General features: G+C 46.2%; 1 protein-coding gene across 4 annotated transcripts in view; it reads right to left on the bottom strand.

Moving 5' to 3' along the window:
* Positions 1-21,183, bottom strand: part of LOC144736575 (N(G),N(G)-dimethylarginine dimethylaminohydrolase 1-like) — a 47,322-nt gene extending 26,139 nt beyond the window's left edge. Inside the window, exons 1-2 of one of the 4 annotated variants that reach the window (XM_078619136.1) lie at positions 21,121-21,183; positions 20,127-20,494 (exon numbers count right to left, since the gene is read on the bottom strand). In XM_078619136.1, the coding sequence (XP_078475262.1) occupies positions 20,127-20,471 (345 nt within the window). In that variant the 5' untranslated portion in view covers positions 20,472-20,494; positions 21,121-21,183. Of the gene's footprint in view, positions 1-19,480; positions 19,556-20,126; positions 20,563-20,791 lie in introns of those variants that run through there. The other 3 variants (XM_078619135.1, XM_078619137.1, XM_078619139.1) reach the window with 3 other exon arrangements.
* Positions 21,184-26,252: the final 5,069 nt, after the last annotated feature.

The following is a 26,252-nucleotide window of genomic DNA, read 5'->3' as shown; positions in this document are numbered from 1 at the left end:
TATATTAAGTGCACTTGCTTGCTTGCTTACGACCGTGCAAATCTTTCGGTCGTTTTTTAACCCACTTCCCGTGATCCAATCGAGCTGACATTTTGCACAGACTCGTTGTGCATGATAATTAATTTTCCTGAAAAATGTTTTCCAAAATTTTACACTGTTTAGGGAAATTTTTTTAAATATTTAATTACCAATTGCTTAATGGTGGCAGACAATCATCTGACCCATAGGTGGCAGCCATCTCAAGCCAGAGGATGAGAGGACTCTAGCCGCCACGCATATAAAGGATTTATAGTGAAAAACTTTGTTTTTACGGGTTAATTTTTCACAAGCGACCTGGCGAGAAATGACAGTTCAACGAAGTGGCTTGTGTGGAAATTTAAAGCAGCCAAATTACTCTAAACGTGTGACATTAATTCCTAAACGTGAAGGGGAAAAAACCGGATGACCCGGGAGAAAAATCTACGTGACCACGGGGAGAAAGACACAAAGAAATAAGAAAGTAATAATCGCAAGCCACGGTTAATCCGCAACCCGTTCAATTCGCCTGCGGGCTAATGGAGAGTTAACTCATTTTTTTTTAAAAAGCTGTTGAATATGCAAATTTCAAAACAGTCTTCAGGGTCAACAGTCTTCAACAATTTCCAGGGTTTCCAAAGAACAACATTTTAAAGGTGTGCTCTCCAGAAATAATTCGGTTAATATCTTAGCTCTCCCCAACCTTAAGCCAGTCATTCTCCCAGCCATCCTTCTTTACTCTGAAGAGCGACTGCCCCACAGGCTCGCATGTTAACGATTTGTTTCTAAAATAAGACCGTGATAACCATGACGGCGGTATGAGGTTTTTGTGTGTGTGTGTGTTTATATACAAAAAATACACACCGTTCTAAAGTAACAAGTTACTCAGACACATCTTGTCAATAAGAAAATAGTTTCTGGTGGGTTCAACCGAATGGTTAAATAAAGGAGTCAATTACAATAGTTAATTAATCTCCACGGGCACTCAACCGATGGAATAAAGGCTGCCAGACGCAAGCGATTCAATCTCAGTGGCCTTTCACCTGGTTAAACAAGGGACAATGGGACTTTTACCTCACGTGACAGGCAGCAAAAAAAAGCAATGCCGCATTTTTCAGGGTGTGGCTGATAGTGCACACACACACGCACGCGCACTCCCCAACCCTCCTCAACCCTCCACACTTGGGAATGGTACAGCCAACAATTAATGCAGCAACATCCCTGCCAGAGGAAACGGCCTTTATGGATCTGTATTGATCTGTGGCGCTAATGGCGGGAATGCACCATGTCTTTGCCGGGGGTGGGGTGGGGATGTATCACTTAATGAGTCGTAAAACCCCACCCAGCTGCAAACAATGGTGCGTGCTGCATTGCAATGGGTACATGGTATGTTTGACTTGCGCCCACCATGAAAATAGGGACGAGTTGAAATGCATTTTATCGGTGGCTACGGCTGCAGTGAGAGCGTATTGGATGTCTGCAAAAACGTCTGCATTGCAGACTGTTTGAGCGATAGACTTTTAAATCCACAACGACGCCTCTGTGCTTTGAAACTTAGATTTTAGTAGATCAGCTCCAAACAAAAACGAGAGATGAGTGACTTAATTCAATAAACCAGACATTTATGCTTATTCATCCCCGAAAACCCTGGAGACCGATCCCAAGACACTCATCCTGAATTGGTTCTCTAGGGACAAAGTATCGACACTCCGATCCTGAAACCCGGTCTCCTGGAGCTAAGTCTCCAGACATTGATCCTGAAACCACGTCTCCCGTCTCAAGATTCTAAACCTGAAACCCGGTCTCTCCTGGAGCCAAATCTCAAGACTCAGATCCTGAACCCGGTATTCCCAGAGCCGAGTCTCAACCAGGTCATAGATCCTTAAATATTGCCGTTACGTTTCTAAAATAGCCAACAAGTTTATCAATAACATTGCCGTTAAAAAGTACGTGTCATTCATAGGTGACGTTTTGGGGAATTGGCCCTTCATCACAGCGAGAGGCCAGCAAGGTGGAGTGGATAAGATTTGGAGACGGTACTTTAATAAATAATTATATACCATGGGGTGGGTCTCATAAGTATTCAATTATAAATGTTTCCCGATTACCAGTGTATACATAATTCACACTTCGGGATGCATTCATGGCCACAATTCTAATTTTAATAGGATTTGAAGGAGTGTAATGCATTTAGGTGACAATTCTCTGGGCTCAATTCAGCTTTTAATAGGATTAATTAGCATAATGCACTTGTAGATGTTATTGCCGTGCTCAATTCTCATTTCAATATGATTAGAGAAGCTATCTAAGAAGGGATTTGAAAATATTTTCAATTTCCTGAACCTTTCAAGCATCTTTAGATTTAAAGCTTTCGTGACTGCAGGGATTCATCATCTTGGTTCTTTCGGTAAAGTCACGTAGAAGGGAAATAATAAAATAATAAAAATAAAACATAGTAAAATAATTCTCACGACGTTTCGGCCACAACGCAAGCAGCCGTCCTCAGGTGAAGAACAAGTCTGTTTCATTTTTAAATCCTTTATATTAAGTTCACTTGCTTGCTTGCTTAGGACCGTGCAAATCTTTCGGTCGTTTTTTAACCCACTTCCCGTGATCCAATCGTGCTGACATTTTGCACACAGACTCGTTGTGCGTGACAATTAATTTTCGTGAAAATTTTTTTCCAAAATTTTACATTGTTTAGGGAAATGTTTTTAAATATTGAATTACCAATTACTTAATGGTGGCAGGCAATCATCTGACCCATAGGTGGCAGCCATCTCAAGCCAGAGGACGAGAGGACTCTAGCCGCCACGCATATAAAGGATTTATAGTGAAAAACTTTGTTTTTACGGGTTAATTTTTATAATCTCATTGCCACCAGAAATTCAAGACAAGGCCACGTACCCGCATGTCACTGGAGCTACGACCACCACTCTTAGCCACTGGCTTAGATAAATCTGGCTGGCAAGGTGCCAGAAAACGTCGGGCAAATGTAAATCACCTAGACATTTACTGGTTTCTCCAATGTAGCGGAAGGCCACACAGTGCTTTGTTTGCATGCGATGCAATAATACTCCTAAACCAGATTGGTTGAGGTGCATGGGGACATGGCTCTCGGTACACATCAGAGGTACGGTGCTCCTGAATTACACAGGCACTCGAAATATTTGTCATGCAATGGCTATGTGTCACAAATGATGCTGCGGGTGTTTTGATGCATGTATTGGGATCATAAATCATTAGCTTCTGAAAGTTGCGTGGACCAGACATAATGGGTAATTCAGTAAACTTGCCACTTTCATGTCTGGCTCCCATCAGCAATCTAGAAACATTTTTTGCAGGCAAGCAGTCTGCATAACACGTCTGATATTTGAACTCTGTAAGCCGATGTTGCTGACATCTCATCTCCAAGTGAGCAGAAATAAACGTGGCTCTGTTTAGTAAATGAACAGCAGGATTAATTTACTCGGCAGTGGAGAGGTCATCACGGGTTCCTGCCCATGCTAAGAAGGTAAAGATGCAACACTACAATTGCATGGTCATGCCAATGCGAACTGAAGGGCCTCCTCTAGCAGGCATGCTAGACAGCCTGGCTGGAGGATATTCGACTGACCACCCCTGCCTTTTTTTTTACTAGAGCCTCACACTTTAACTGCAATGTTACATTGAAATACCGCACGAAAACTTTGGTCTTACAAACCCCAAAAATTGTAAAATGAGAAACTTGGAATTTTATATTGATTAAAAAAGCGTAATTTGTATTGAAAAAAAACACTTAAGGTTTTGTAAAGCACTGTAGTTTAGCGGTACACATTACTGTACCTGTTGTAGCGGGTAGTTTGTGAGCTATTGCGTAACAAACTACCTCAGGGCGTTACGAACCTGCCATACGCGTGTCCCACTGGAGCAGTTGAACCACCACGGCTCAACTGCTCCAGTCGGTGCTTGTTGCTCATGGTTTATCACCAAACAAGTAGGCTGCTGCAACACCCGCACCCGACAAAAGCAAGACAAAAGTAAATAAGGTACCAGCCCTTCAAACTGTAATGCACGCACAATGTGTCCTGGTCTCTCCGAAGATCTATTGCAGATTGAGGACATCCGCAATACCGCATTTATCGACATGGGACCCGGCTAGACTCCCATGTGGATATTGCAGCACGGCAGGTGAGACCCGGTTTGCTAACAGTGACTCACTACGAGAGAGTGAAGAATATTTTATACCTGGCAAGGCAAACAAGCGAATAAACCAAGGCAATATGGTGTTGGATTCGCCGTCAAAAACACACTCCTTGAGATGATAGAACCATCAACTGCAGACTTCAAGCGGATTCTGATCATGAGACTGCTCACCGCTTCTGGCCATGTAAACGTCCTGAGCGTCTGTGCCCCAACACTACTCACCTCCGGAGATTCATGACCAGTTCTTTGAGGAGCTTCACAACATCATACAGCAAAATCCCCAGCTCTGAGCACGTGTTCCTGTTGGGAGCCTTCAACGCAAGGGTTGGGGGCTGGCCATGACGCGTGGCCCGCTTGCCTTGGCCATCGCAGCGTCGTAAAAAACTGAACGCCAGCGGCCAAAGGCTACTGGAGCTTTGCTCATACCACAAATCTCGGTATCACAAACTCATTCATTCTCACAAAACTCTGCCATAAAGTGTCACGAAGCCATCCAAGGTCCTTCAATTGGCACCGACTGGACTTCGCAATCACCAGACGAGCCTTCCTCAACTCAGTACTCATCTCACGCAGCCACCACCGTGCAGTCTGTGACACCGATCACTCATCGGTATCCAGCAACGTCAGACTGCACCCCAAAAAGATACACCTCAATCAAAAGCGCTACCCACACATCAACTCTGCCAAGACCTCCCTCCCAGAGCTCACTTAAGCATTCCAACACAACCTTGAGCAGTCCCTACATGACACCAGATGGAACCGTGGAGACAAAAGTGGGCGTACATCAGAGACGCCATCTTCAATGCAGCCATCAACACCTTTGGCAAGCAGACAAAGCAGAACACACTGGTTTGAGGAACCCCTGGATTCATTGGAACCCAGCCAAGCAGACGATGCTCATGAAATACGAGCACGCCCCAAATGCAGGATCATCAAGGGCTCTGAAAGTTGCCCGCAGTGCAGCTCAAACGACCGCCAGACGCTGCGCCAACAACTACTGGCTGAATCTCAGCAGTAGGATCCCACGCGCCTCTGACACTGGCAATATCCGTGCCACCTACAAAGGCATCGAGACAGCCTTTGGTCCAAACATCAGGAGGACTGCCCCCCTGAAATCCAGCAGAGGGGCTACCATCACTGATAAACTAGAGCAAATGGCCAGGTGGGTGAAACACTGGCATGTGAACTCAATGTGTGCACATTTATATGGCGATGCCGGGTTGGCAGTGGCGCACAAGCACAATTAACAAAAAACAACTCAAACACTTTTATCAATAACACCGCGGCCTGAAAAGAAAAAAATATATGTAGGCAGCGCTTTAGGCAATGGTCCTTCTTCATCGCACATGAGCGGAGCAACAAATTTGCTAAATGTTGATGCCATATATAATTGACACTTTATAATGCACAAAAGGCCAGGTTGTCTACATCATTTGTAGTTCGTTGCTGCTATCAAGCGAGTGAGTACGCTAGTTAATGTATTGTTATGCACAGAAAAGATTAAGTTTAAGTTTGTCCGCCTAACCACCTGTCCATCAAAGGACACTTAATCGCTTTCACAAACACAACGTATTAATTCTAGATTTGAAGTTTTCGTGACTGCAAGGATTCATACTCTTTGGATTTTTCGGTAAAGTCACGTAGGTAAAAAATTAAAATAAATTAAATCACGACGTTTCGGGCGCAACACAAGCGTCCTTCTTCAGGTAGGGACAACTTAGCGAAAGCACACCGCTAAAGTGTGTGTGATTTAATTTCTTTAATTTTTTTACCGACGTGACTTTACCGAAAAAACCAAAGAGTACAACATGTTTCGATTTAAAGCTATCGCGACTGCAGGGATTCATATTCTTGGTTATTTCGGTAAAGTTACGTAGAAGAGAAATAATAAAATAATAAAAATACAAAACAATTAAAATTATCGCGACGTTTCGACTGCAACACAAGCAATCGTTATCAGGTGTGAAATCCACAGCAAGAAAATTTGAAAAAAGTGGCGGTTTTTTCTAACGTCAGCACCACAGACAGCGATTTGGCAGTTGGCCACCATGAGAGGTTTGTTCATGAGGCTATCCACATATACAAACACAGAGACAATTTCAACTGAGAATATGGATTCTGGCTTAGCAATCATTGGAAGGATTTTATAAACCATTTCGGGTCTTAATTGATTGTGTTCATTTTCTGCTCCCCCCTCCTCTTTTCCGAACATAGATGGACTCGTCCATGTTATCAACCAACTCGCCACGACTTCGCACCAAACATCTCCGATAGGAATTAACTACCGGACATCTGTGAAAAGGAGCTGTTGTAGCTAATCGGATTCCTCCGGTATAAATAACGATTCCCGAACTCTTCCAAGCGTTCGTTTGTGTGGCTCAGCGAGTTTGTGACAGCGATGTCAGAGACATAATTTGTACCGTTGCGATCCAGTCTTCGAATGGACGTTTAAACCACCCGTCATGACAACATGGTTCAGAAGTTTAGCGAGTCAATGGTCCGAGAGACTGGTCACCAACGTGATTGCGTAAAATAATCAGATACAAGTCGAAACATTTTTACTTTAAGACGCAACAACTTATTTCGTCCGTCAGATGAAAGGCGTTGAAAACGCAGCTAAAGACGATGGCAATTCTTTGCGCGCTAACCATTACACAATTGCACCAATCCCCCCGCCGTGTATACATTATATTGTAAACGAGCCAGATTAAATTGTCTAAAGTTCCATCGCATTTTGTGAGAATACATTCTGAAGGGGAGACATCAAATTACATCATCCCCCCACCCACATGCAGAGACGCCAGGCACTCTGTCTTTGTTAGGCTGGGCGTAGCTCACTCGTGGCCCTCTCTTGGGAGGACACCAATTTAATGCGTTTAAAACAGTCTGTCGAAGAAGAAGATTTCTGAAAATACCCCACTCTCCCGGCCCTACGGCACCGCATATTTCACCGGGCATCCCTTGGTTAGACGCTCCTGGTATAATCACGCCAAAATGACGGAAGCAAATTTGAAAATTACTTAAACGCACGTGCCAGTATGCAAAGGGCTGAAGATTGCTGGAAAATGTAAATAGGCGTGTTTAAATTACTGTCAAGTCTGTTTTATTACATGCCTTTCCCGTTCCCTCTCTCCCCGTCCCGTGCCCCTCCAACATGTTATGTTAGTCATCTTCCCCCTTATCTTTTATCCTCCCATATAAACTCACTTGTTAAAACGGATAAATTTTTTTATTTCACCATGTTGTCAGGCCCACTCTTTTTTTCACAAGCACCCTGGCCACAACTGATGAGCTCAACGAAGTGGTTATCATCATCGTGTGGAAATGTACAGGAGCCAAATGAGGTCGTGGGTTCGATGCCGACCCTGACACCAATTAAATTTTACAATTCTGGTCACACACACAGGAGCATACTTGTAACCTTTGCTTTAAAATAAGGGGGGGTGCATCTTATAATCCAGAGAATAAAGATTCACAGTAGCAATCTATCCATCTGGTGCTATGGTTTGAAAGTAATGGATGCTCATAGTCGGGTCACGAGTTGATATTATGATATTCTTCACCCATCATCTCTTAGAGCCAATGTGGTCTATCGAGTGTTCATCCGATAGAACCACTGGCCCATACCATGACAACTTGGAATTTCCTGCATTGGCAGAGAGTCGGCGATGAATGTAAATACAACTCTGTTGTTTGAACATGGAATGCTGTTGGAACCAAGTTGACTCTGCCATACATTATTTATTTATAGGGACATGCAGCCATTGTGTTTTTTTCTGCAATATTTTGCTGTCTATTCTTGGATTTTCTGTTTGCACTTAGTCACATATTCACTTTAAGATGTTTTTTGTTCATGTTTTTGTTTGTTGCGGTTGCACCCGATTCAAGAGCCGAATGGCTCAAAGGGCTATACCTAATAAATGAACTTGAACTTGTTACATTGCTTGAATAAAAATCAACTCTTATGCTCAGGATGCACGCATTGACTCGTAGGTGCCAGAATAATTGTTTGTACGATTCGTACAAATTATATGAAAATGTTACAGTAACGGAAAATGAGAATTTGCTCATAATAACCAGCAAAACAAATATGGTGGTAATAAAAGACAAAAGAAACGGATTATTCAACGTGACAGTTCGTTAAATTGCGGTGCGGTGTTGAATTATAAATGTTCATTCTCTGGAGACAAGTTCCAATCTTTGGCTTTCACCCCCATTCTTCTTGACCATCGGCCATAATCCCTTCGAGCCAGGACACGTCCTGCCCAAGACCACTAATATGTTTCTGTTATTAGCAGTCTCTACAATGACGCATATTGATTATTTTTGTCTATGTTATTGCATGTATGGGTTTGTATAACACAGGGGTCGGCAACCTATGGCTCCGGAGCCGCATGCGGCTCTTTACGGGCTGCTTCTTGACGATATGTACGTGTACATAGATGCATTGCGGCTCTTGAAAAACTGAATTTTGTACCGAATTGGAAAGAAATGGCTCTTCTTGTTATTTTGGTTGCCGACCCCTGGTATAACACTACAACCAGTGTCTTCTTGGTTCTTTCGGTAAAATCACGTAGAATGGAAACAATAAAAATAATAAAATAAAACATAATAAAATAATTCTCACGACGTTTCGGCCACAACACAAGCAGCCGTCATCAGGTGAAGACCAGGTCTGTCGGGGAGACAGCGACTGCTTGCGTTGTGGCCGAAACGTCGTGAGAATTATTTTATAATGTTTTATTTTATTATTTTTATTGTTTCCATTCTACGTGACTTTACCGAAAGAACCAAGAAGATGAATCCCTGCAGTCACGAAAGCTTTCAATCGAAATACAACCAGTGTATTAGAGAGGGCCCCCCCCCTTGCCTATAAACGCTGGGCCATTCACCATCATTGGTTCAAAAACCGGACCCCAAGTTCGTCTGTGTTGAAATATCACTGCCGATAAGACACTCCCCAAAACAGCCCCGTGGTTGGCAAAAAAAAGGGACCCAAAATATGGAATTTAAGCCATTAATTATTACAGGCACGAAAAATATGTTCAGATTCCTATAATCGCTTGATCGCACATCTGCGGTAGGAATCAAACCGTGAACTGCGCATGACCTGGTTCAGTGGTTAAAGTGCCCTTGCCAGAATCTTCAACTCTACCGGCAAGCTAAAATGTGCTTCCTCATGCAGCTGACCAAGGAGGGAAGTTAACACGTTAAATAAATAAGTGAGTTGCGCAAACAAAAAAACGTACGTTCTGCTGATGCCTCAAAAACAGATGTCTCAAGTTGCCAAATAAGGTTCTAAGATACGCCGAGTCGGGTGTTTAAGGCCACGAATTGCAAATCGCCAACATCGTGAAATGCAGATCGAGCTGTGGGGTTGCAGTATTGCCTCCCCCACGACACCCAAAGCTTACGCAGACAGCATTGTCCATTCGCCCCCTCCCCTTACTCGTGCCAAGCTCTTTGCGTTAAGGAAACCACACGATGCAATTACCTGCTCGTTAAATGGATCACAGAGTAATGGGCGGGTTGTGTTGCTGCTCAAATTGTGTACACGTTGCATTATTGCCACACTTGTTCACTCAGGAAAGCCTCACAGTCTCAATATATATTTCAGGAGGGTACCCGCTACGTTTTGCGGCGGGGGGAGGCACTGTTGCTTTGTGTAATCCCAAAGGAGTTATTTGCAGGTATTTTTTGTTAGGATTGGAATGTGTATTCAATACCAGTTAGATTGTTTATGGTTTTTAGCTGTGGGAGGAAACTGCAGCAACCCAGAGGAAAAAACATGCATAAGAGGGAGGAGAAAATAGACAAACTCCACGTAGGAAGGGAAACCCCCAAATCGGGAATCGAACCCATGAGCATTTTTGCTGTGATGCACAAGTTGTCAAAACGGTGCCTGCCTGGCGCCAAATGTTCACATTAAATGCATCCGTGTTAATCATTGTACACGTACAGCCCTTTTGTAAACACTGCTGGATGAGTGCCTCCCCATATCGCTGTGGTTGCTAGGAGATGTTACCTAACTCGCCTGGTATACAGGAGGTTGTAAGGTTCGATCGCGACCCTGACGCCTGTATATTTGAAGTTTCCATGTTCTCCCTGTGGTCGCGTGGATTTTCTCCACTTCCTTCAGTTTTTCCCTCCACATAAAAAAAAAACATGCGTTTTGAGTATTTGGCTGCTATAAATGTCCAACGTGATAAGCCACTTCGTTGAACTTTCATTTGTGGCCAGGTGACCTCTTAACAAAAAAAAAGAGCGATACAGCTCAGTGGGCCTTACTCGGTAAAATAAAAAAATATTTATATTATATAGTTTTAAAATAGACCATGATTTACCGTGCTGGTCAGTGTGGGTTGGTGAAGGCGGGAAGCAGAGACGTGGAAACGTCGAATCACTGAACAAGAATGGATTTCGCTGCACCGCAATCCGTTGCCGACCACACAAGCTCTGGAGCCGATAACAATCTAATTACCGGCGAAACGTGATACTCTAATTGTAAATGTTGTAGTGGGTTTACTCTCCAACACACAGGTGTGCTGAACGAGTAACGAATTGGCATAGTTTGTTTGCGACAAACATTACTATAATTATACTCTTTGGTTCTTTTGGTAAAGTCACGTAGAAGGGAAATAATAAAATGAAAAAAATTAAACATAATAAAATAATTCTCACGACGTTTCGGCCACAACGCAAGCAGCCGTCCTCAGGTGAAGAATGAAACACCACCAAGCTCCAAGCTTTTTATTCTTCACCTGAGGACGGCTGCTTGCGTTGTGGCCAAAACGTCGTGAGAATTATTTTATTATGTTTTATTTTTATTATTTTATGCTGCACTGCTTCTACCGTCTGCAACGAAGCCCCTCGGCAGTCTAACAACATGCGGTGAGGGTGCATGTTGTGGTCATCCATATCATGCGCCGAACAAGCTCAACTCTGCGTAGCGTCCGGTCGCATTCCAAGGGCTTTGCATCGCAGGCACTTTGACAAATTTGATTAAGTATGAAAAGGTGGACCGTCACGTTGCCATATTAGGTTCGTGTAATTGCACACGTTGATGGTAGTATTGCAGAATTTGGTAATTAATCACACCACTTAAGTTACACGCATGAGCTATCTCTGCAGCAGAATGGCTTTCACAATAAGATGCTATATCGTCCTTATCTGTTAACACAAGCACAATTTGCAATACGGTTGGGAAATCGTTTGCACTTGAGATGAATATTGTTCTTATAAGCATCTGAAAAATCGCAGATGCGTAAGATATATATATAAACTTTCCGGGGTGGGGGATGGGTGTGCGATCACCCCACATACATCAACCCTCTCCACGAAATTGATTTTTCCAAGATGAAGGCACTCTGCAAACCTACTGGCTATCAACAAAGATTCGTTCATGAAGCCATCCAGATATATAAACACAGACACAATTTCAACCGAGAAGATGGGTACAAACTGAGCAATCATTGGAAGGACGTTATGAACCAGTTGAATTCATAACTGGCTCTGATGTTTCCATCCTACCTGCCGATGTTAGCAGTTATTTCCGACTCTCTGAGTTGCATTGCCAGGTTGGAGGTCTTTGCATTGACAGGCTGGATGTCTTACTAGCACAGTCACCGATGAGCTTGTACCTCCATGTGGCGGTGGCTCTCGTTTTTTCACAATACAAGCCTCAGGGCGCCCTCCGTTCTCACAATACATCGACATGCTAATCTCTCTCAATACAATGGCCACCCCCACAGACTCAGGGCACCCTCCGAGCTTAACATTTACATGCAAACACCATCTCTAACCCCGCCCACTTACCACCCTTGGGCTGCACCCATCTCAGGCCTATATAACATCCTGTTTCAGCAGCTCTCTCACTGTATTTTTTCAGCTGAGGACGATTGCTTGTGTTGCGATGGAAACGTCGTGATTTTTAAAATATTTTTTCTATCTACTGTACGTGACTTTACCGAAAGACACAAAGAGTATGAATTCCTGCAGTCACGAAAGCTTTAAGTCAAGATCTAAAAACATTCCTGCGGAGAGAGCTGGTAGGAACGTTGGGTTGCTCGGTCAATGGCCAGGGTCAACGGCGGCGTGGTGTATTCCGCAAATATGCCCGACTGTGAGGGCGGGCACAAGCCGGCGTGAGTAGATTAAACGTTGAGTTTTATAAGGGCACCACGGGGTGACCAGCCCCTCCCACCCCCAACCCAGCCCCTCCCCACCCTCCCCTCTCCACCCAGCCCCTCCCCACTCTCCCCTCTCCACCCAGCCCCACCCCTCCCATTTTTGGATGCACAACGGACGGACACAATTATCCCCTGTGGGCTGGTGGAACCATGTGGTTCCTACCAGTATAATTACCATACTTCACCACACTGGTCAATGAACATTGATATAGCAGAGGGCTTAAGAGACCAGTTCAGACATCAAATATCCGCGGTGGGGAGGGAATTGAAAACAGGTTCGTAGCACAGAGCACTAAATATTGCACCAACCCTATACCAGCTTGGGTGGTGGCAGTTATCGAGCGCTATGGTGGCTAGGAGATGTAACCTACCTCGCCTGGTATACAGGAGGTCATAGGTTCGATCGCGACCCTGACGCCTGTATATTTGAAGTTTCCATGTTCTCCCTGTGGTCGTGTGGATTTTCTCCACTTCCTTCAGTTTTTCCCTCCACATTAAAAAAAAACATGCGTTTTGAGTATTTGGCTGCTATAAATGTCCAACGTGATAAGCCACTTCGTTGAACTTTCATTTGTGGCCAGGTGACCTCTCAGTGGGCCTTACCCGGTAAAATAAAATAAATATTTTAATAGTATAGTTTTCAAATAGACCATGATTTACCGTGCTGGTCAGTGCGGTCTGGTGAAGGCGGGAAGCAGAGACGTGAAAGCGTCGAATCACGGTACAATGGATTTTGCTGCACTAAATATTGCACCACCACTCTCCGCTAACATATCTGCGCATATAAACAGACGCACAACTTGGGCCAGACTTAAGTGCACCGAGGCCACACATATATACGAAGACAGATACTGTACAAAAACATACGTATTACACAGATTGCAAGGTTCATAGCACAGTGGCACAAACCTCCGCACCACCACCATCCTCCCCTCAAGTAGAAAAAATCCCATTGATAATAATTGTATTATGCGAAGAATATATTTTTGGCAAAGATATGTATAGCCGCCCGAGTCAAATGAGATGGAGAAGTATTTCTATATATATATTTTAATACAAATATAATTGGCACATGGAACAAAGCCGTGAATGAAAAGCTACTGTTACAGCAAGGTCGCAATATGCAGCAAATTTGACACGGCCAAAGAAAAAGCAGAAATGACAACGTATTTGGTGGATTATCGGGACGTGCATACGACGATGTGGAGATTGTAAAGGGTGGGTCGTGGGGGGGGGACATTCAAAGCGATATTACTACACAACTGCGGCAAATGGGTCACCGTGGTGGGGTGTGGCGCTTTTCGCATGCTGGCGTTGTTATATTTATGGATCAGATTTCGCCAGACAAAGGGGGGTGGGTGGGGGGGGGATGTGAAAAAACTAATAAGAAAATGGGTTTACCCTTTCTGGTAATAAAACAGGTGTTAGGATCTTGACTTAGAGCTTTCGTGACTGCAGGAATTCATATTCTTGGGTCTTTCGGTAAAATGACGAATAGGTGTTAAGATGTTCGATCACCAAATAGAAACCTTTTGCAAGGCAAGGCCGTAGCCATGGAGTCAACATTTATTGCCTAAAATATAAAAAAAATCACTAACACATAGGATAGATTCTTTTTTTATTTTTTTACAATAATAATCTAATAGTGTATTGTATTACATTGTTCCGTTTTTTATTTTTTTACCTTTTCTTGTTTCATTGTATGTAATGGCAGAGATTAGGGATTAATAAAGTACAACCATAACCACAATCATATAAACAGAAATCTATTTTATAGCAATATATTGGGGGGGGTAATTTTGAGCATATTTTAATATTGGGTGTGTGTGTGTGTCCCCAATATATTGTGGGGAACGATAGTGTAGCGGTTAGCGCGCTGCGCTATGAACCCGGCGACACGAGTTCGATTCCCGCTCACGGCCAAGACCAGTGACGATTATCTGAACCGGTCCCGGGCCTCCCCTAGGTCGACTCAGCCTCAAATGAGTACCTTGTGCGGTGTGTAAACATCGCCGCTAGGGAGACAAAGGCGGTCGGGCGTGGTGCTGGCTCACCCACCCCCTCGTGTACCGTTCCGGCCTTCATAGGTGCTCGCTAACAACACTTGCCCCTACAGTCTGTTAAGGCTATACGGGGGATCTTTGTCACCAATATATATAATAATTACGGCCTTGTTGCAAGGTATTAAGTACTGTATTAACCACACGCGGTCTTTGTGAACATGCAAACGAAACATGCTCTGTGAATATATGGCATTGTCTTTGAAACTGATTGGTCTACACCAGTGGGGAGGGATGGATGCCGACGAAATAACGCACCCACTCGCACCCCCCACCGGTACTTTTGCATAGGGCTGAACGATGAATCGATTTCAAATCGAGATCGCAATTTGAAACAATTCGATTAGCAAATCGCATAGGCTGCGACTTTTTGCGATTTGAAAAATTCCTGTTACTTTCTTATTGGAATTGTTTTATTTTTTATTATTATCATCACTTAATTGATTTAACGTAACAATTGCTCTATGTAGTATTAGGTTTTTACCCTTTCAACTGGTACAAAAACTGACACCTTTATACAAGGCATCTTGTTTGCAATAACCACAACACAAGCAGTCAAAATGCAAACAAAAAGAAACAACTCTGATGATGGTAATGATATGCACTGTCCTTGAAGTTGATTGGTCCACACCCGAGACAGCTTTTCTTAGAGCCTAGTCTCCATTGGTGTTGGACCAGATGACGCCAAAAGGCGTACTACTATATTTTGCCACTGGTAAAGGAGATGTCTCATAGTAGAATTACTCTATGTTTGATTGTTCTATTTCAATTCAACCATTTTAACAAATACACGTTGGAAGCAATTCATATCTTTTAAGTTCTCATCCTTGCATTAGAATATATAAAGCAGTTCATATTTTGATGGTATCATGTGGTAATGCTCTATCACATGTTTTAAATCTATTACACAGTGAATATTGCACTGAAGCTTGACTTAAATTTTTTTTTATCGCAAATCAAATCGCAATCTGTCAGAAAAATCGAAATTAGATATTTTCCCCAAATCGTTCAGCCATACTTTTGCAACAAACGCGAAGAGTGTGTAATGCGTTGTGTGTAACGCGTTGGATCGATTCTGTAACGATTTTAAAGAAAACTTTCAATTCGTATCGACCTAATGTAGTTTTTAATCGCGATTTTTCTGATAGATATTGCGATTTCGATTTGATATGCGCTTAAAATGTTTTAGGTCAAGCGCACGAAGACTAATTTGTAAATTAACGTAGACCACGTTGTTTTCTTTTCGTATTAAAAAAGGACCCCCATCGTTAATTTCACGTGTTTAACAAACACGAGTCTAACCGATCAGACTCGGTAACATCGAAACCAGTCCCAGAAGTTCCCTTTCTTAAGCAAATGTTGACGGATAATCTTTGTCTGAACGCAAAGCCAATATAGGCTGACGGACTAAAACATCGTCTTGTTTTAATTTATAATGGTGAATATGCAGTCACAGTGACCGGTAGTGTAGCACTATAGTTTCGTTTTACTGCAGGTGCAAAGGTGCAGCGCTGCAATTGCTTTCTCAAACCACTGCTGGGTGAAAGGGCCTCCACTAGGATTCATCTTCTTGGTTCTTTCGGTAAAGTCACGTAGAATGGAAACAATAAAATAATAAAAACAAAACATAATAAAATAATTCTCACGACGTTTCTGCCACAATGCAAGCAGCCGTCCTCAGGTGAAGACCAGGTCTGTCGGGGAGACAGCGTCTGAATGAAACACCACCACGCTTGGAGCGAATATTTAAGCTGGAACCCGGCCGCACCAGGGTCGCAAACGGGTACCCGTAACCTACCCGATACCCGGCCGGGTATCGGGTAGGGTACAGGTACGGGTACCCGATTGAGACCTCTGGGATGAAGCCATGTTGCAGGCGCGGGTGGGTTGATTCTAGGATCTTGAATTGTGAGAAGAGACAAGACGTTGGGAAATGAGTGACAAACGGTTACTTACCAGTGACTCACGGCCTACCCGTACCCGGCCGCACCAGGGTCGCAAACGGCTACCCGTACCCAGCCGGGTACGGGTAGCCGGGTATCGGGTAGGGTACGGGTATCGGGTACCCGGTTGCGACCTCTGCTCTGATGTCCCGTCTAGAGTGTACTTGGCTTACGTTTCCACGCTGTTCAGACGTCTGAAAAGATGTGGGAGTTACCCACACTCTACCCCACCACATGCAACATGTCGACCCGACTGCGGCATTACGGTATTTATACTGCTGGCTGGAGGATGGAGGTTGCAGAGCGATTCAACAAACTTCCCCCATTGGTTCTAGATTTGAAGCTTTCGTGACTGCAAGTATTCATATTCTGAGGTTTTTTCGGTAAAGTCACGTAGGTAAAAAATGTAAATTAATAAAAGTAAAATTAAATTAAAATAAAATAAAAATCACGACGTTTCGGAGGCAACACAAGCTTCCGTCTTCAGGTGGAACCGTCACAGCACGATTGCTGTATCAAGTAAATGAGAGATTCCAAGAGATACTACCCCGTATATATACTACGTGACTTTACCGAAAAAACCTAAGAATAATTCCCCCATTGGTTACACTTTCTGCGCTGGGAGATGGAATCGAACCGGCGACCTCTGGCTGTTTGGTCCAAGCCGCTCACCATTACACCACGGGAATTGCTCTCGAGTCTTAGTTAAATATTCTTAAAACACGCCACAGCCATACAACAGCTATGCCACCAATCAGACGGCGGCAATACTTCCTCTGTGCCAATCTGATAAAAAAAACGACCTTGACAACAAAATAGGGTTGCATCCGATTACAGTCGCTATGCTCAGACATGGCCATTGTCAACCTGCTTAGACAATCACCATCAAGGGCAGGGTACCAGCAACTCAGAAGGTTTTTTTCTAGCTATACCTGCTTGGATATGGCAATAATGAGCCTACCGAGGGAGGCAGCGGGTGATCTCGGCCATAGAAAATGAATTTAACGCAGTGCTAACACAAGACAGTAGACTGCTGCCTGCTACTTTGCTGCGGTACTACTGCCGTGTATGCTGCTGCTGCTATAATGCTCCTGCTGCTGCTATAATGCTTCTGCTGCTGGTATAATGCTGCTGCTATAATGTTGCTGCTGGTATAATGATTCTGCTGCTGCTATAATGCTGCTGCTGGTATATTGCTGCTGCTATAATGCTGCTGCTGCTATAATGCTTCTGCTGCTGCTATAATGCTTCTGCTGGTATAATGCTGCTGCTGCTTCCCCAAATGTTTCCGATGCGTCTGTATTCGCTGCCTCAAACCCCGAGATTTCAATGCTTCTTGCTGCTTATTCTAATTCTACAGCTGCCTTCACTTATGCTCCATCTGCTTCTAATGCTTCCCCATGCTTCCCAGTTCGTTGCCACACCCACCACCGATGCTGCTAATGTATCCTAATTAATTGCTTCCACCACCGCTTCCAATGCGTATTGTTTTATCCGCTCCTGCACCCATCATACACGCCTTCACGAATCCCTCCCAATGAAAACCTCTAACAATCTCCACCAGATCACCGCAACTTCCATAAACACCATTGCCATCAACAGCACAATTTGCCATGGGCAACACTCGCACCAGTTACAACCCTTACTAGCAGAACCATATATATACAATACCAATACCCGTGCCATTCGCCACCAAGTGACGGTGACGTCTCTACGGTGCCTGTGCCAGGCTAGGTGCACTTTGAGGCAACGTGAAGTAGTGAAGTATCGAAGGCTCGCTGATGACAGGAGGTCTCGGGACAGACCCAGCAGGTGCCATGGTCGGCTGACTGAGATGACCGGTAGATGCACCACCAGCTGTACCCCCCCCTACTGTGCCAGGCTAGGTGCATGAGGTCTCGGGACAGACCCAGCAGGTGCCATGGGTTGGCTGACCGAGATGACCGGTAGATGCACCACCAGCCGTGTTCCCTACTGTGCCAGGCTAGGTGCAGGTATCGGGACAGACCCAGCAGGTGCCATGGATTGGCTGACCGAGATGACCGGTAGATGCACCACCAGCTGTACCCCCCTACTGTGCCAGGCTAGGTGCATGAGGTCTCGGGACAGACCCAGCAGGTGCCATGGGTTGGCTGACCGAGATGACCGGTAGATGCACCACCAGCTGTATCATCCACCACCATCACCTCCACAACCATTACCAACACCACCGACTGCACATCCACCATCATAACCTTTACGATCAGAACAAATGTCACGACCATTTAACCCTGACCTCTTTCCACCATCACCAACTCCTCAAACGCGACATCGCCACAAGATATCTCTACAATTACCGGTAATCATTACATTCAGGACCCTATCACCGCCATCCTGTCATTTATTCCAATTTAGAAATGTAAGGCCCACTGGGCTGTATACTGTAGCTTTTTTTCAGAAGCGACCTGGCCGCAAATGACAGCTCAACGAGGTGGTGGCGGCTTATGTTGAAATTCACAGCAGACAAATACTTTTAACGCAATTTTTATGAAATGTAGAGGGGAAAATCTACGACCCCCTGTATACCAGGCGAGGTAGTTAACATCTCGCACAGCGGCGCCCTCATCACCTACACTTTTGCTTTGCTGCAGTATCAGAACAACCTAAAACGCCGCCATCCCTCATCACCCTCATGACTACCACCACTACAATCCTTTCCTACTACTCCACCTCGACTACCATCACCTTCACGAATCAACCCCCACTCGTCTCTACCATCACACTCACACCACCAGCCCTTCGCCATCAGCGCCACCACCCACATCACCCTCACGCCTCTGCTAACCTTATCCATTACCCACCACAATCACAACCTGGAGCGCCACCACCACCTTCTCATACACCACCACCGTCTCATACACCACCACCGTAACCATCACAACACTCATCCACAATAACCTCTACAACCACCATCATCACCATCACCACCACCTCCACCATCACCACCACCACCACCACCTTCACTCACCATCAAAACCACCACCACCTCCACCACCACCACCTTCACTCACCATCACCACCATCACAACCACCACCCCACCCCACTGACCTCTGGCCGCCGTGACGGGGCTCCAGGCCGCGTGATGAGCGCCGTGTCCCCACACACCATCACCACCACCACCACCATCATCACCACCACCATCACCACCATCCACAATAACCTCTACCACCACCTTCACTCACCATTACACCTCCACTACCACCATCACCATCCACCATAACCTCAACCACCACCACCACCCCACTGACCTCTGGCCGCCGTGACGGCGCCCCGGGCTGCGTGATGAGCGCCGTGTCCCCACACACCACCATCATCATCACCTCCACCACCTTCACTCACCATCAGCACCACCATCAACCACCACCACCATCACCGTAACCACCACCACCACCATCCACAATAACCACCACCATCCACAATAACCTCTACCACCACCACCATAACCATCACAACACTCACCCACCACCACCACCACCGTAACCATCACAACCCTCAAGCACCACCACCACAACCACCACCATCACCATCACCACCCCACTGACCTCTGGCCGCCGTGACAGCGCCCCGGGCCGCGTGATGAGCGCCGTGTCCCCACACACCACCATCACCATCACCACCACCACCTTCACTCACCACCACCATCACCACCATCAACCACCACCTCCACAACCACCACCACCACCACCCCACTGACCTCTGGCCGCCGTGACGGCGCCCCGGGCCGCGTGATGAGCGCCGTGTCCCCACACACGACGGCGGCATCCTCGACGAACACGGAGTCCGGCAGCGCCTCGTCTGCCGGCATCACCACCACCTGCAGCCCGAGCTTTTGCCGCAGGGCGCCCACGTACACGCCGTGCTGCCGCAACGCCTTCGCCATGTCCACCACCGTCGTCATCGTCTTCTCCGTCTCTGCTCCCTCGTCGTCGTCCGCCGTCGTCTCGCCGCCTGCGTGGTGCCGAAGGGCGCCAGCAGCCAGCGAAGCGGGCAGCTCCTTCACCACGGCGTGGGTGAACTTGCCGAAGGAAGCCGTCGCCATGTCGCTGTCTTCTCTCTGTGTGTCTGTGTGTGATGCGGGGAGGTGGTGGTGAGGGTGATGGTGGTGGTGATGATGGTGGTGATGTGTTTGGGTGCGGAGTACAATGCGGAGGTGGTGGTGATGATGATGATGGAGGTGATAGTGGTTATGGTGGTGGTGATGATGGAGATGGTGGTGTGTTTGGGTGCGGAGTACAATGCACAATGTAAGGTGATGGTGGGTTGTTGGTGAATGGTGCTTTTTAAAATATATATTAGATATTTGCAATTAAAAAATATGAATTCTAAGTTTGATTAATTTTATTAAGATGTTTATTTTACCTCACGTTTTGTGTTTTTTTTTACTTTTTAGTGGCACTTTTCACACGGATAAAATCCCCCCTCGCCTCACAACCTACTGCTATCGATTTATCGTAGATTGATGGGAAAATATGTCTTAAATTTTACCAATTTAATTGATGAAACGTATATATAATTTTCCCGCCAAAATTAAGATAAAGCGTTCAGCCCTTCCACGTCTCTTTCTCTCCCTTTCGCGCCCTTTTCTCTCCTCTCTCTGTCCTTCTGCACCGATCGGCGTGCTCGCTATCTCCTCTCTCCTTATCTCTCCTCTCTCTCCTGTGTCTCTCTCTTGTATCTCTCTCTCTCACCCTCCTACTCCCGCTGCACCACGCGTCCGTCCCGCTCACGCTCGACGCAGCCCGTTATGTAGCTCGTGAGGGGAGGGGCTCTCTCGCCCATGCACAGGGGGTGGGGTGCACGCTGCAATCAGCCCCGCCCCTCAAGCCCCCCCCCCACACTAACCTCCCCCCACTAACCCCCTCCACTAACCCCTCCCCCCCCACCAAATGAGTGCGCGCGCCCAATGAGCTCGCGCGGTTTTTTTTGTCCCCCCCCACCACCCCCCCCCCACTAACCCCCCCCCACACCCCCCCCCCCCACTAACCCCCCCCCACTAACCCCCCCCCACTAACCCCCCCCACTAACCCCCTCCCCACTAACACCCCCTACCCAATGAGCGCGCGCGATTTTTTTTCTCCCCCCCCCCGCCTCCGCCCCTCATCCCACCCCCCACCCCCCACATCCCCCAGTAAAAAACTCCACCGGAGCCCAAACTCCCCCTAACAACCGCAGACCCCCCCCCCACCCATTTAAAAACCTGAGCCCCGCCCCTCACCCCCAACCAACCCCTTCCCTTATTTAAAACCCCCAAGCCCCGCCCCTTACCTAACCCACCAACCCCTCCCCCCCTCCATTTAAAACCCCCTCACCCCGCCCCTCACCCCCCCAACCAACCCCCCCCCCCTACATTTAAAACCCCGAGCCCCGCCCCTCACCCCCCAACCAACCCCCCACCCCCCATACATTTAAAACCCCGAGCCCCTCACCTCCAACCAACCCCTCCCCCCCTCCATTTAAAACCCCCGAGCCCCGCCCCTCACCCCCCACCAACTCCTCCCCCTCACCCCGATGACATCTGCTTTCCAGGAAATTGCTAATTGTATAACGACGAGATGATTTTAATTTGGAGCTTTCGTGACTGCAGGGATTCATCTTCTTGGTTCTTTCGGAAAAGTCACGTAGAATGGAAATAATAAAATAATAAAAATAAAACATAATAAAATAATTCTGTTTTATTTATTACTTTATTATTTCCATTCTACGTGACTTTACCGAAAGAACCAAGAAAATAGACAAAAGTTATGTTACGAAACAAAAACTGTTTTATGTATTAATTTGCATACTTGGTATCAGTGATGCTACTTATGCTACTCGTGTCTGTGATCTTGCATGCTGATACTGCTGCCTGCTTGATATGTGGATGCACACACAAGCTTGTCAACCCCTTATCAGTGCCCCACCTTATCACAGACAAATTCAGAACGTATTGGTCACCCCGTGCCGCTTATAAATCTCAACGTTCATCCTACAAAGGGGCCGTCCATAAATGACGTCACGCGATTTTGGACGATTTTTTACCCCCCCAAAAAGTCAGACCCCCCCCTCAAAGATGACGTCACAAAGCTCTGCCCCCCCTACCCCACCCAAAAATAAAACATGCTTCAAATCGCTTTAAACTATTGTCATTGTAGTGCGTATTTAATGTGGCGCTGCACTCTGATGTTATAGGAGAAAACATTTATTAAAAAGTATATTTAATTAAGCAGAACGTGTTGTCTATATTTATTTAAAGTTACGCATTTTGATGTGACGTCACATTTCTCAACCCCCCCCCCACCCCTTGTCACACATCGTCACAAATTTCTAACCCCCCCCCCCCCTAGGTGCGTGACGTCATTTATGCACCACCGCTCCCCACCGACAGTCCAACATTAAGCCGTGGTCTTTCAACTGCTGGATGAACGCCTTCTGAAGCTGTATTCTTGTCCAGGGAAACAATCCATCTCGCTCCTGCGCAACAGAATATAAAAAATCTTGCTTTATCTTCTTGGTTCTTTCGGTAAAGTCACGTAGAAGGGAAGTAATAAAATAATAATAAAATAATTCTCACGACGTTTCGGCCACAACACAAGCAGCCGTCCTCAGGTGAAGACCAGGTCTGTCGAGGCGACAGCGTCTAAATGAAACCTTACTTCCCTTCTACGTGACTTTACCGAAAGAACCAAGAAGATGAATCCCTGCAGTCACGAAAGCTTTAAATCGAAATCTTGCTTTATGCTGGAGGAATCCGATGAGCTATGAAGCTCTTCCCCTCCCCCCAACAGATTTCCAGTCGGGGGCACGGCGATCAGAAAGTTACAACGACACGAGCTGATGACGTCGCTCCCATCAAATCCAGGTTTATATATCCGGCGAACACAATATTTGTTCCAGTGGGGAAAGGTGGGAGATTACGTTACCATACTCTTAGGTTTTTTCGGTAAAGTCACGTAGGTAAAAAAATTAAATGAAAAGTAAAAAAAAGTAATAATGGAAATAAAATAAAATAATAAATCACGACGTTTCGGAGGCAACACAAGTCTCCGTCATTGTGTTGCCTCCGAAACGTCGTGATTTATTATTTTATTTTATTTCCATTATTTTATGAATTTTTAATTGTATTTTTTTACCTACGTGACTTTACCGAAAAAAAACCTAAGAGTATGAATCCTTGCAGTCACGAAAGCTTCAAATCTAGAATTGCGTTACCAGGCGTAGAGTACACTTATTCATTCAGCCGCTGTAGGGGGCAATTCATCTGGGTTGGGAGAGTGAGGTCACGTTGGCTCACCTTGCCAGGGTGATCAGATGCCAGCTCACCTGTGGTTCAAGTTCAACAACTCACCTGCGTTGGGAGAGTGAGGTCACGTTGGCTGCCCTTGCCAGGGTGTTCAGATGCCAGCTCACCTGTGGTTCAAGTTCTACAACTCACCTGCGTTGGGAGAGTGAGGTCACGTTGGCTGCCCTTGCCAGGGTGTTCAGATGCCAGCTCACCTGTGGTTCGAGTTCTACAACTCACCTGCGTTGGGACAGTGAGGTCACGTTGGCTGACCTTGCCAGGGTGTTCAGATGTCAGCTCACCTGTGGTTCGAGTTCAACAACTCACCTGCGTTGGGAAAGTGAGGTCACGTTGGCTGACCTTGCCAGGGTGTTCAGATGTCAGCTCACCTGTGGTTCGAGTTCAACAACTCACCTGCGTTGGGAGAGTGAGGTCACGTTGGCTGACCTTGCCAGGGTGTTCAGATGCCAGCTCACCTGTGGTTCGAGTTCTACAACTCACCTGCGTTGGGACAGTGAGGTCACGTTGGCTCACCTTGCCAGGGTGTTCAGATGCCAGCTCACCTGTGGTTCAAGTTCTACAACTCACCTGCGTTGGGAGAGTGAGGTCACGTTGGCTCACCTTGCCAGGGTGTTCAGATCTCAGCTCACCTGTGGTTCAAGTTCTACAACTCACCTGCGTTGGGAGATTGAGGCAACGCATCTCACCCCTACAGCAAAATGTACAGTTAATGAATGTAATGTTTGCAGGTAGTTGTTGTGAGTCCATGTTTGATATCCTGTTGATGATGTTGCGAATCTGTTTGTGGTGAGTGGGGGCTTTTCTCGCGTGCGGCCGGCTGAGTTGCCAGAGCCGTGCAGAGGTCGCAAACGGGTTTTGATTCCTTACCCGTACCCGTACCCGGCCGCACCAGGGTCGCAAATGGGTACCCGTACCCGTACCCCGCCAGGTACGGGTACCCGTTCCCTACCCGTACCCGTACCCTACCCGAAATGAGTGACAAACGGTTACTCATCAGTGACTCACGGTCTACCTGTACCCGTACCCGGCCGCACCAGGGTCGCAAACGGCTACCCGTACCCGGCCGGGTATAGGGTAGGGTACGGGTATCGGGTACCTGGTTGCGACCTCTGGGGCCGAGTGAGCGGACGGGAGCCACGACGTTAACCTTTCAAAACGGACCGTCCCTTACAATTCCAAGCGCCAATCTTCTCCACCTTTGTTCCGCTGTTTTGGTTGTCAACGACAATGTCGCTGCCTGAAGTTGTCCCAGTAAAATTGGACGAAATTTCTCTCTCTCTTTCGCCCCGTGTCCCTTGACAACGCGTTCCAATGGCACCGTATGTGTGTGTGTGTGTGCTGGCCACTTCACCTTTGCTTAACCTCGATATAAGCAATCTCTGCCACACAATGGGGTTGACGATTAAACTCGCTCGGCTTGCAATCCAGAGGAGCGCAGGTTGGATTCCATCTCTAGGCGTCCGGCAGTCGACAAACAACGGCACCCCCGCCCCCCACCGACCCGCCTTGATGCATCTTCTTGGTTCAGTCGGTAAAGTCACGTAGAAGGGAAATAAGAACAGGTCTGTCAGACGCTGTCTCCCCGACAGACCTGTTCTTCACCTGAGGACGGCTGCTTGCGTTGTGGCCGAAACGTCGTGAGAATTATTTTATTATGTTTTATTTTTATTATTTTATTATTTCCCTTCTACGTGACTTTACCGAAAGAACCAAGAAGAGGTACGCGCTACACTACCACACATGTGCTGCTACCCCTTTGGGGCCGTCCATAAATGACGTCATGCGCCTGGGGGGGGGGGGGTCAGACATTTGTGACGAGGCGGGGGGGGTTTGAGAAATGTGACGTCACATCAAAATGCGCAACTTTAAATAAATATAGGCAACACGTTCTACTTAATTAAATATACTTTTTTTATTAAATGTTTCCTCCTACAACATCGGAGTGCAGCGCCACATTAAATACGCACTACAATGACAATAGTTTAAAGCGATTTGAGGCATGTTTTATATTTTTTGGGGGGGGGGGGGGGCAGAACTTTGTGACGTCATATTTGAGGGTGGGGGGTCTGACTTTCTGTGACGCCGTGTGACGAGGGGGTGGGGGTCAAAAATCGTCCAAAAACGCGTGACGTCATTTATGGACGGCCCCTAGGGGCAAATAAAACATTGTCTATTTGTTTGTGTTTCTCCCTTGCGATGGAACTTTGTAGGATGAACGTTGAGATGTATAAAGGGACACGGGGTGACCACTAAGGTCTGAATTTGTCTGTAATAAGGTCGGGCACTGATAAGGGGTTGACAGGTTTATGAGTGTGTACATCCAGATATCAAGCAAGCAGCATCAGCATGCAATATCAGACATTAGCATGATAAGTAGCATTATTGACACCAAGTATAAAAATTAATACATAAACATTTTTGTTGAGTAACATAATTTGTGTCTATGTGTTTGTGTTACTCCCTTGCGATGGAACTTTGCAGGATGAACGTTGAGATTTATAAAGGGACACGGGGTGACCAGTACGGTCTGAATTGGTCTGT

Source organism: Lampetra planeri, chromosome 61 (genome assembly GCF_965212315.1).
Source record: "Lampetra planeri chromosome 61, kcLamPlan1.2.h2, whole genome shotgun sequence".
Taxonomy (NCBI): domain Eukaryota; kingdom Metazoa; phylum Chordata; class Hyperoartia; order Petromyzontiformes; family Petromyzontidae; genus Lampetra; species Lampetra planeri.
Note: the sequence above shows the minus strand (reverse complement) of the source record. Positions and strands in the feature narration are given on the sequence as shown.